Raw genomic sequence first — 12,560 nt, forward strand, 5'->3', positions numbered from 1 at the left:
TTGGGGGAAAAGCTGCCTTACAAGTAACAAATTTAGATATGTAGCTGAGACATCCAAAGTATGAAAGACAAGGGCTGTTTCTTCTTGATGCTTACAATGAATTGTAAAGTAAAAATATATAAATTGAAAATCTAATTATTAGGGGGAAGAAACCAGCATTTGATAATCTGAAAAATCCTAAACCTATCCAGACAGAATGTTCTGGAAAGGGGGCCGGGCCTATGGCCAGATAAACTTTTACTGAAGGTACTGGGAATGACTCACATACTCAACCAGCACCAGAAGCCAGATAGAGATAAGATTATCTGAGAAGGATCTGCAGAGAGCCTCCAGTCTGAATGGTTCCCTTGACTTCCTCAAGGCTGATAAGGCACCTGATAACTCTGGACCAGAACCAGTGGCAGCCTGGTGGGAGACAGACCTGGGACAAAATGAAGTAAAGGATGACTAAGAGCAAAGACCCAGTTGCAGAGGCCAGCAAAGGAGCTCAGAGCATTCTAAGGAATAAAACTTGCTCTGCTGGGTGATTAACTTGTTTAGTAATCCCTTTATTTCTCCTTTCTTGCCTTTTCAGAGTGGGGCTGTCTATCATATGCCTGCCTCACCATTACATATTACAATAGCATAATTTCTTTTTCAATTACACAAGTCTCTGGGTAGGAAGAAAGAAATTTTGTTTCAAAATGTGCTATATTCTGAACCTCATCCACACCGGATTTATTATTTGGAGGGATGTGTTTTAAGACAGGGTTTCTTTATGTAGTCCCAGCCATCCTGGAACTTGCTCTGTAGACCAGCCTGGATTCACACTCGAAGATTTTACCTGCTTCTGCCTCCTGAGTGCTAGATTAAAGGCATGTGCCACCACTGCTTGCTTAGGTGATTTAAATAATGAAATGTGAGACTTTTTGAGTTTACATGTAAATGCAGTTTGCATGTACTAGGAAGAATGTGCATTTTTAGGAGCCAGAGGACAGAATGTACTATGTTGCACATAATATCTCTAAAATTTATCTCTACTCAGAACCTTAAACTGATAGTATTTGATAATATAATGTTTAAATCTGTTGTTAAACTACTATAAGCTAATACTGGGTTAGGGTGCATCCAAAACCTAATGAATACAATACTCAAAGGGTAAAATGATGATACAGAAACAAAGAGAATGCCATTTTGAAGACAGAGGTAAAGATTAGAATAATGTATCTCCACGTCACAATCACAAAAGATCAAGGAGTACTGGCAAGTAGTATAGGCTAGAACAGGTGAGGATGGATATGCTCTTAAAGCCAACAAAAAGACTAGTCCATCAACACTTTGATTTGCCTCCAAAACTGTGAAGGAGATAAACTTATGTTATACAAAACCAGATTTATGTGAGTTTACTAGCAGCCTTAGGAATCTAATACAATGATTATCAAAAATTCTTCTAAAAATTATGTTACAGAAAGACATAAACTATTGGTATACATAACAGTATACCTCAAAAACTTTATGCTGAATTAGGTAAGTTTTATGCAAAGATTAGTTACTGTATTATTTTACCTATAAAAAGTTTTAGAATAGAATAGAACTATTTAGACAGTATAGAAACTAATCTACACTAGGGGGAAAATCAAAGTATAATTTGCCTCTGGGTGAATAGGATGGGAATTACTGAAAAGAAGCATGATGGGAATTTCTGGAATGATGGTAATCTATACGATTTGATAAGTGTTGGGCTACACACATGTAATAATGTGCTGCAGATGGCCTAATGACTGTGTGCTCCCATTTTCAACTCCATGCTGAGTGATGACAGATTGGTATAGCCTGCAACTGTCCACAGTGGAAAAATGTAGACCATGGAAACTGGTAAATGATACACTTTCTTACTAGTATATCACCATTCAGAACCATACACTGTCTATAAATGGGCAGACAAACACTTAAGGTTTATATATTTAATAACATGAAAATTTTATGAAGATAGAATCAAAATAAATACTTAACTATAGCCAACAATATGAATGCTGTTGTATTTGGAATTATACATTTATATCAACTTTTAAAATGAGGGTATAAGCAAAGTGTATTGATATGTATTTAGAAGGACAGATTAGATATGTGATAAAGTATATCAAGGATACAATAGATTGTGATGTATGGGTGTTTGTGGGAAATCCTTTTTACTTTTCTAGATGTTTGAAATTTTTCATTGAAAAAAAGATTAGAAATAACTCACTACTTATCAAAATATTAAGAGATGCATATAATTCTGGCTCTCTAACTGCTACTTATGGTATATAGTAAAAGAAGAAAATTCAAGTGTTTTGCTTTTTCAAGAACTTAAAATGCTGAAGGACTTCCCCCTGCCCCCTGGTTTTCACATTCTTTAGATAGAAGAAGTATAGACTCGGGGGAACTGGCAAATGACCCAATTAAAGTCCTCAAAGGAAAAGAGGGCCAGCTGCAGTCCCTTGGGAGATAAGGATGGAATCCAGCACTGGATTATAAAGATTATCACTAAGCACCAAAGAGTCCCCTATCTCTGAGTGAAGTGGGAAGAAAGGGAGAATGAGAAAGCAAAAGTTAGCAGAGTGCTGGAGGACCAAGCAGATGGAAGTTCTTGCTGCTTTGAAATTGGACAGAAAGCTATCTGTTAAAAATAATGAAAGGGTATAGGCTAGGGAAAGGAATGAGTATCTCCAATAGTCCTGATAAGGAGTGAAACAGAGAGCTGACTGGGGACTAGGAGATATGGAGGGGGTGAGGGGGCAAGCTTTAGATGGTGCCAGAGATGAGGAATTTAGTGAAGTATTAATGACTCCCAAAAGGTGACGTGATTTTTCTCCAGTAGATCTTGCAAGGCGGGCTAAAGGAAGACAATTAGCTGAGGCTTGTCTAAGGGGGTATGAAATAGAGACAAGAAAGCAAAAATAAATAAATATAGATAGATTAGATAGATAGATAGATAGATAGATAGATGGATGGATGGATAGATAGATAGATAGATAGATAGATCCCTGAGGTTGAATATGAATGAGACTACGAAGGAAGAGGAACCAGGCAAGAGAATAGAGATTACAAAGAAAAAGGTAAAAGAAGTAGAGATCTAACAGTATTGGAGACAGGTCATTATAGGTACAAGAGAATTCTGAGAACTAGTAAAAGGCTGCAGCTGGGCATGGTACATGCCTGTAATCTCTACACTTGAGAGGCTGAGATCAGTTGGTTACCAGAAGCTCAGTGTCAGCCTGGGCTACATAGCAAGTACCAGGCCTATCAGCATTACACAGCATGACTCTTTCAAAAACAAACAAACAAAAATTAACCAAAAAGAGAAAATCATGGCCAAAGAGTATATTTTAGACTTAATTTTGGAAGAATATTTCTAGAAATAATATATTTGGCTTTTCCATGAATTTCATTTTAAAATGATATTGCATAATTCAGAAGAAAGTTTGTCCGAACAGTTGAAGATCTAGCTCAATGGCAGAGTATTTGCCTGGTATACAAGAAGGCAGAAGTTCTATCTCCCATACTGCTAAGGAAAAGAATGCTGTTTCAAGATAGAGTCCTTTGAAATCATATACACAAGTGCCATGGCCAACACATCATTGATTTTTCTAAAGATGGTATATTTCAAGGACAGCATAGTTAATGAACAACTGGGTTTGGGAAAAGTTACTTATTCTCCACAGAAGCTCAGTTTTGTCATCTGTAAAATATGTGTACTAATGTCAGATCTAATAGAGCTGTTGCCAGAAGTAAATGCATCAGTTTGAAAAAAAAATGCGTTTATCACAATGACTGGCATAAATAAGTCTTCAAAAAGGTATCAGCTGCTAGGACTTCTGTTTCTAGGGAAGAAAAAATAAACTCCCTTCACTTTGTCTATCCCACGATGTACAGTTATAAAGCTTACCTAGTCTAACCCACAAAGTAGAGCTACAAAACTTGGTGAGAATATATGGTCTATTTGAAGCCTGTAGATAATAAACAGTAGCAGACAGCTAAGTGGTTAAAGACCTAGAATCTAAACTAAGGAACTCATGCTCAGAACTCATTAAGTTGCTGAAAATAGAAAGTCAGCTATACTTAGCAGCTTAATCCCAGTACTTGGAAGGTGGAAATAAAAAGATCAGATGGTCAAGATTATCCTTTGCTACACAGTAAGTTCAGGACCATCCTAAATTGCATAATAACCTTATCAAATACAACAATAAAAACATAAAGCAGAAAGAAAAAAGTTTATATTCATGGTAAATTTGCTTTCTACAATGGTGTCAAGACAATTTTAATGGGAAATGGCAGTGTTCTCATATGCAATGACAATTGTACATATAATCTATATATAATCTCTATGTATGTATATATACACACACATATATATGCAACCAGATGAATATAAATCTCTAAAATCATATGCCAAAGCAACTCAAAATGGTTAAATGTGTGAGCTGAAACTACAGTCTTTTAGAACAGAGAAAAAAAATCAATACATTTCTGAGGTATAAAAAAGAAATCTTCACCATATGATCAAAAATAGAAGTCTCAAAAAGCAGTAGCTTACATGGCATCAACATCACAAACTTCAGCGCTTTGAACTGTATGCCATTAAAACGATGTCAGGAAAAAACAGTAGAATAGGAACCTTTAAAACATCTCTTCCAAAAAAGAAATAAGAAAATCATCAGAACCAACTCTTACAATTCTAGAAAATAGTCCAACACACTGGGAAAGATTTCTTAGGAAGAATAACTGGATCTCTGCAAGAATAATAAGTTTTTCAGTGCTTTAATCTACCCTACTTCCATCCCAACTCCTATTTTGGTGGTTAACCTTGAAAGCCTATGTTTGAAATCACAGAAAACAAACAAACAAAAACAGCAACAGGGTCACCAGTAGAGGGCGAAGAATGAGGCAGCAGCCCCTTGGAACTACTATTTTCCTTCAGGAAAGTCAAGGGGCACTCCTTTTAGCTGAACAAATTCAAAGCCCAGAAAGTGATCACAACCTTTTCTTCCAGGAGCTTTTGGCAAAAATGTTCATAGGCAATTGTTGAATTTCACAGAGGTGAAGATAACAGTTGGAGAAAACACAAGTTAATAAAAGGCTGCAAAAGGCAAAATCTAGGAAATGAGATTTTTATTTGAGGCTCTAAAAACATCTAGCTTATGTATAGGCCTGCCCATTTATATACATATACATACACATATACATTACATATACATATATAGAGAGGGAGACAGACAGACACACAGACAGACTGACTGACTTAGGTTTGTGCATGTTAAGAAAAGATCTGAAAAGGCCATGAGGTGTCACTTTTGATTAACTATGAGGCTTTGTGCAAACAAGAAAGGAAAGCTGAGACTGCAAAGCACATAGGAAAGGGTTGAAGATATTCTCACCATGCACACAGAATCACTCAAGAAACACTAGAAAAATACTAGTTCTAGACATAATGTTCTAGATACAATGAAAACATTATCCTGAAGTTGAGAGCACCATATATTATATGAATCATTTATATAAAATGTCTCAAATAGGTAAATCCATAGAGATGGATATTTTCTCAGTGGCTGCCCAAGACGCAAGTATAAACAAAAACTAATAGCAGTCCTTGAGGACTAAAAAAACTAGATTGTTGTTATGGTTGATGAATTCTATAAATTTACTACAAATCACTGAATTGTACGCTTAAGGATCGAGTTTTATAGTATGCAGTAAATGCTAACTCAATAAAGTAGAAAAAATGACCCAACTCCATGCTATAAAAGCCTATTCTTCCCCAAATTCAATAATCTTAATAGGGGAGAGGTAAACCAATGGTGAGATGGCAATTCTGGGATGACAGAATGAAAACCTCTAAAGATCTGTGTCCTAAAAGCAAAAATAACACTGGCAAAAAAGGTCAAAATCAATTCTGGAAGAAAATTAAATGCTTGCAATAAAACATGGAACAGTGTTTCAAGAAAAAGTAAGATTAGTAAGTAAGGTTTGTAGCATTTCAATTTTCCATAATCCTATCTCTTTCTCTCCAGCTTCAAAGCCCTAAAAAAAGATTCAACATTATTGTCATTATAGAAGCTGTAACCCAGCAGTATAGCTGGACTTAGAGGGTAGAAGAATTCTAGAACATTAAAAAAAAAAAAAAAAAAAAAAAAAAAGCCCATCTTCAGAAAATCTGTACTATTTCATATGCCTGGCATCCCGTGGGAAAGCTACATTCTGAAGACTTGTCTGTTTTTGATCTGCTATCCTTTACTGTAAAAAGAGTTCATCCCTATGGCATTTGTCAAAATTAATTGGTGGAGGTTGTATACAGTACATCTGTTTGACATGGAATTAACATTGGAGACTAAAACGGGGCCAACAAAAAGATCCCATACAGGATCAAGATGGCCAACATTCCAGCATTCCAGCGGGGTCGGGGGCCAGGGAAACAGAAGCCCCTACCCTGAGCTGAGGAGGTGTTGGCAGTACATGGCTGTTAGGGAAGGCAGTCACTTTTCTGAAAGGGTATGGCCCCTGGTAGGTTGCCTATGCTCTAGTGGACTGCCCTATGCAGATTTGAGCAGCAGGAATTATACTTGTGGTTATTAAAAAATTAAGAGCCCATGAAGATGGGGAGGGTGAGATGTGGAGAAGGAGGACAGGAAGGACAGGAGGGGAAGGAGTGAAGGGCAAGGATGATCAAAATATACTAAATCCATGTAGAAACTTAAAAGGAAAAGTAGGCTTTCAAAGATTCAGATATGTTCCCAAGAATCTGGGAGGCAATGAACATAAACAAAGCTGTGTATATGCCCAGGACAGCTGGGATCCGAGAAGACCCTATTATCTCACTTTGGGCTGACATTAAGGCTTAGTTTGAGTAGTAAGTGACGTCAAAGGCAGAGCGGGAAGCCTTTGAGTATTGAAAGAGTGTTCTGAGCTACTTAGACATAGATCCTTAAGCAAATGATGATAGACATTTTTGTTTAAGACCTTTAAGGAAACCCTCTTCAGTCTTTAGAGGACTACTTTGCTAAGGAAACAGAGAGAAGACATAATTCTTAGAATTAAATACAAAAGAAATTTACTAAGCAATGGCATCAATGAATCTATGGGGTGATGGTGGACTGATTTTTACATTTACTACATTATACTACTTAAAATCTCTAATTTTCAACAAAAAATAAAAATATTATAAGGAAAGAGGAAAGTACAACCCATACACAGGAAGAGAAAAGGCAATAGAATCATGGTAGGGTAACTAGACAAAAATTTAAAACAGTTATTCTAAGTTCCTTAAACAACTGAAGGAAAAAAAACCCAGACTATCTGATAAAATAGAAACTAAAACTAAGCAGAGGACATGAAAATGAGGACCTGAGCAGAAACTCTGGAATTTGCACACAGAGTAACTGACGTGACCACTTCACCAACAGAACTTAAGAGATTTGAGCTGGCCGAAGAAAGACTCCACAAACATGAAGATAACCCACTATCTACTCAGAGAACAATAATCTAGTCTGGGAAAGAAAAACAAATAAGGACAAGGAAATATTAACAGTCTCAGAGGATGAGGCAAATGATTAACTCTCTCGGACAGCACATACAGATCACAGGACTCTCGGAAGTTAAAGGAGAGGGCAGAAAAAAAATTTCCAGAAGCAATGGCTAGTAACATCTCCAAACTGATGGAAAACAGTAATCTACACACCAAAGAAGCTCAACAGAATCAAAAATAGAATCAAAGTAGAATAAACTCAAAGAAATATAGACCTGCATACATACATCCAAACTCCAAAGGGGAATGAAAAGAGTAAATATTTTTGTGTGTACATAATTCTCATGAACACATATGGGTTTGTATGTGTGGGGTAACTCATGTGTTACAGAGGCTTGACATTCACATAAGTGACTGTGTGTATATATAGGACCCAGGACAACATCACTGTTGGTCCTTAGGAGCCATCCACTTTGCTTTTGGAGACAGGATCTCTCATTAGCTTGGAGCCCCCCAAGCAGAAAGGCTCAGGGATCCACCTATCTGCCTCTTTAGCCTCAGGATTGCAAACACGTGTCACTATGCCCAGCTTTTTGGTGGGTTCTGGGGTTTGAACTCAAGTTCTCATGTTTACACAGCAACCACATTATTGGCTAAGCTATCCCTCCAGCCCAAGAATGAATCACTAAAACAAGAGAAGAGACTAATAAAAAGAGATCCAAGTAAAAATAACAACTGACTTAGCAGAAACCACAGAGGCCAGAGGTAAGAAGATGGCATGTTCAATGTGCTAGAAGAAAAAGGTTGTAAACCAAAAGTTTTCATCCATCGAAACGTCTTCAGAGAGTGGGGAAAAGAAAAACTAGTAAATAACAGGAGGATGACTACAACTGAAGTGTGTTATATGCATATAAGAAAATGTCAGAATGAAATCCATTAGTTTGTAATAGTTAATATATGCTAATAGTATACAATTAACAACTGAAGAAGAAATTATCAGATAAAGAATTCATTTCCAGAAGACCTACCCTACAAGAAAATAAATCCTTTAGGTCAAAATGAATGACTAGTGCATAGTACCTCAGATGCACAGAAAGGAATAGCACTCATAAAGTTGACTACATAGGTAAACAAAAAACATAGTCTAAGAGTCCTTTCCTTTCTAATTATTCTTCATCTGATCTGATGTAAAGCAGTAATTACAAAACTGCTATTGTACTTGAAAATCTACACAGATGAAATCTGTATGATAACAGTATGAGAACAGAAATAGAATCACATTTTAGATATGATTAAAATGATGTTGCCATGAATACAAACTAATTTGTTTAATCTAAGATGTTAATTGTAATCCTTAAGATAACGAGGTAGCTAATAAAAGACACACACATGCCTGTGCACGCGCACACACACACACACACACACACACATTCACACACACTGGTAGGGAATGGGAAGAATTTCATCAAGTTAATTAAAATGACATACTAGATAAAACTAATTCCATAAACAAATGAATAAAATAATAAATGTAAATCCTATATTATCAACATAAGCTAATACTTTAAAATAAGCAAACTAAAAACCTCAATCAAAAAGGCATGAGAAGCTACACCCATAAAGTCTCAATAATATGGTTCCCAAAACAAGACCTGCATGATAAAACCATCAGCTGACAAGCCAATGTTTGCAACATTAAAGGGACTGAAGAGATTTTGTAGAGAGACTCTGTCTCAAATGAAACAAAACAAAACAGCATGCTACTGGCATAAGGCCAACATATAAACCACCAAAGGGCCTAGAAATAAACTTTCATCCACATGGTGAATGATCTTTGAACAGAGTAGTAAGATTAGTCAGGGTAGAAAGACCAGTCTTCAAAAAATGGTCCTGGGAAAACTCAATAGTAGCAAGTATACTATGAAACTGAAACCTTATTTTATGCCATATGCAAAATTTACTCAAAATGGATCAAATACCTAAACAGAAACACAAAGAATATAACAGCTCAGAGGGTAACAAAGACAAAATGGCTTCTTAATATTGGATTTGGTGCTAACTTCTTAGATACGCTAACAGAAGCATAGATAAAGAAAATGGCTAGGTGGTGGCGGCGGCGCACGCCTTTAATCCCAGCATGCAGGAGGCAGAGGCAGGTGGATCTTTGAGTTAGAGGCCAGCCTGATCTACAGAGTTCCAGCACAGCCAGGGCTACGCAGAGAAACTCTGTCTCAGAAAAATAAAATAAAGAAAGAAAAATTAGAGAACTCTGTGAATTAGATACTATGAAAAGTTAAAAGCAGACACAGAACAAGAGAAAATATTTACAAATCATGTATCTGAGAAGTGATTAATATCTACATACTTGAATGAATATTTATTCATAGAAGACACATGGTCAAATAGTATATGAAAAAATACAGAGCAGCATTAGGTAGGAAAATGCAAATTAAAAGTACAATGAGATAAGTCACACCTTTAAAGTAGTAATTATCCAAAAAAGAGAAAAGACCAAAAATAACATATGTTCCTGAGAATTTAGAGAAACTGGAACTTCTGTGCATTGCTGGTAGGAATGCAAAATGACAGTGTGCATAGAGAGCAGTAGGGAGGCTAATCAAAAAGGAAACAGAATTATAAGATCCAGCAATTCCATTTCTATATAGGTACAAAAAGAACTGAAAGCAGATATCAAACATTTGTTCACCAATGTTCACATCAGCATTACTCACAATCAGTACAAAATGGAAGTAATTGAAAGTGTCCACGGATGAATGAATTGATTAAACTAAGCAGTATGTATATACAATGGAATATTATGCAGCCTTAAAAAAGGAATGGAATTCTGACACATGCGACAACATGAATCAGCAATGAAGACATTTATGCTAAGCAAAATAACCTAATCATAAAGGATAAATATTGCATGATTCTATTTATGTGAGGTACATAGAGTACTCAAATTCACAAAGTAGAATGGAGGTTGCTAGAAGGCAGAGGGTGTGAGGTAAGATAAAGTAGTTTTTAATGTGTGTAAGTTTAAAAGCTCTGGAGCTGGATACTGGAAATACTTACAGAATAATGGATATACTTAACACTCCAGAAGTAAATACTTAAATATGGTTACAATAGGAAATTTTATCTTATGTATATTTTATCACAATTAAAAACATACTACTAAGAGAATAAAATTATAACCTCCAGACTGTTAAAAACAATTGTAAAGCACACATCCTGCAGAGGACTGTGGCTAGCATATAGAGTAATCTCAAAAGTCAATAGGAAGGAAAAACAGTCCAATGAGAAAATGACAGAGACATGAACAGAAACCTTAACAAACAGAATATAATGATGGCAAAAAAGCAAATGGAGAGATATTCAGCATCATTAGCCATTAAGAAAAGGCATATTAAAACAACACCTGTCAGAACAATCACAATAAATGCTGACAAAGATGTAGAGCAAGTGAACTCTCATACACCACTGGTTGGAATGCAAAATGGTACAGCCACTCTGGAAAATGGTTTGGCAGTTTCATATAAAGTTAAATGTGCACTTACCATATGACCCAGTAATCCCACTTCTAGATATTTACCTTAGAGAAATAAAAACTTATGTTCACACAAAAACCTGCACAAGAATGTTAATATCAATATCATTCATAAAGACCATAACCTGGAAAACCCAAATCCACTTCAATGTGTGAATGGGTATGGAATATCCACACAATGAAATGGGACTCCACAAAAATGAATGAGTTATTGATATAAACAACAACTTGGATGAGTCTCAAAAGCATTATGCTGAGTGACAGAAGCCAGCCTCGCAATGATACACACTGCATGATTCCATTTATATGACAGTCTCTAAAAGGTAAAGCAGAAGTAATGGAGATAAGTGAGAGCCAGGGACTTGGGGCAAGCAATGGGGTGACTGTAACGGGGATAGTATGAGGAGAGTTAGCATAATGAAGCTGTTTCCTCTCTTGATTGTGGTGGTGGATACATGAAATCTACATGATTTACAATTCACAGAATTGTACACCAAAAGAAGGCCCCATGCAATTTTACTGTAAGTTCATTTCAAAATAAAATTCTACTTATGATTAATTATTACATCATCATCATCAATAGTTACATTGATTAATGATATTCAAAATTATTTGTGCAATGAGATCTAAAAACCAGCAAGGTCAATGTCTGTCTGGTACAATAAAGCTATAGAAGTAAAAACAAAACTAAATGTAAAATCTTGACAACTTTGACTAAGTCCTCTCTTTAATATTTCATATCAGGACACTATGTTCTCTCTGAATCATCTCCTATACACATTGTCATATAGTGAATATGGAATTAAATAAGTGCTCAACTTAGAAGTCTGGGACCCTAGTTCACCATCCTAAATCTAACACTGTAAGAAAACTCTCAACTTGCCTTTTGTGCCTAATTTTATCTTCCTCTTCATTGAGCTCATGTACTTGTCTGCATTTGTCTTTTTGTGGTATGCTGTGAAGGTTTAAAGCAAGGAGTTTCAAAGATAGTAAAGAGAACAGAGACAGACAGACACACACTCCCACCCCCACCCCACTACCAGGTCCTGCTCTGATTTCCATGTGTTCCCTCACTTCGTCCTAACAACTCCACAGTGTGGCTACAACTGACGCTCTCATTTCCCAGAGGAAGCCACTGAAGTAGAGAGGGGTAAAGTGATAGCCAGTACACAGCTAGTAAGTGGGGAGTCAGGTTTGCCCCAGGCAGTCTGCTCCCAGAACCGACATTCACATTCAGTATGCCGTGTCTACCACAGAAAGCCATCCTCCCTTTACCACATCTCTGCCACCTGCATAACCTTTCACCATCTCATTAGTCAATGAGTCACCTCCTTCATCTTCAATCAACGGGTTGCTCAATTCTTACAATGTCATATCATGTACAACTAATTTTACCTCTCAAGTCCACTGTCAGCATTCCAGTCGGGACGTTGATAACTCAATGACTTTAATGCCACTCTCTTTCCTCTCTCTAATTCCCTTTACTGGCCACCACATTAATCATTTCCAAATCCAGTTTTTATCATCATA

The 12,560-nt window shown here is 36.4% G+C and overlaps 1 protein-coding gene across 4 annotated transcripts in view; it reads right to left on the reverse strand.

The window, feature by feature from the left end:
* Positions 1–12,560, reverse strand: part of Rbm41 (RNA binding motif protein 41) — a 77,502-nt gene that overhangs the window by 58,595 nt on the left and 6,347 nt on the right. Inside the window, exon 5 of one of the 4 annotated variants that reach the window (XM_034486067.2) lies at positions 11,914–11,985. The exons of the other annotated variants lie outside the window; for them this stretch is intronic. Within the exon in view, the coding sequence (XP_034341958.1) occupies positions 11,914–11,985 (72 nt within the window). The remainder of the gene's footprint in view (positions 1–11,913; positions 11,986–12,560) is intronic. 4 annotated transcript variants of the gene reach the window in all.

This window comes from Arvicanthis niloticus, chromosome X (assembly GCF_011762505.2).
Source record: "Arvicanthis niloticus isolate mArvNil1 chromosome X, mArvNil1.pat.X, whole genome shotgun sequence".
Classification (NCBI taxonomy): Eukaryota; Metazoa; Chordata; class Mammalia; order Rodentia; family Muridae; genus Arvicanthis; species Arvicanthis niloticus.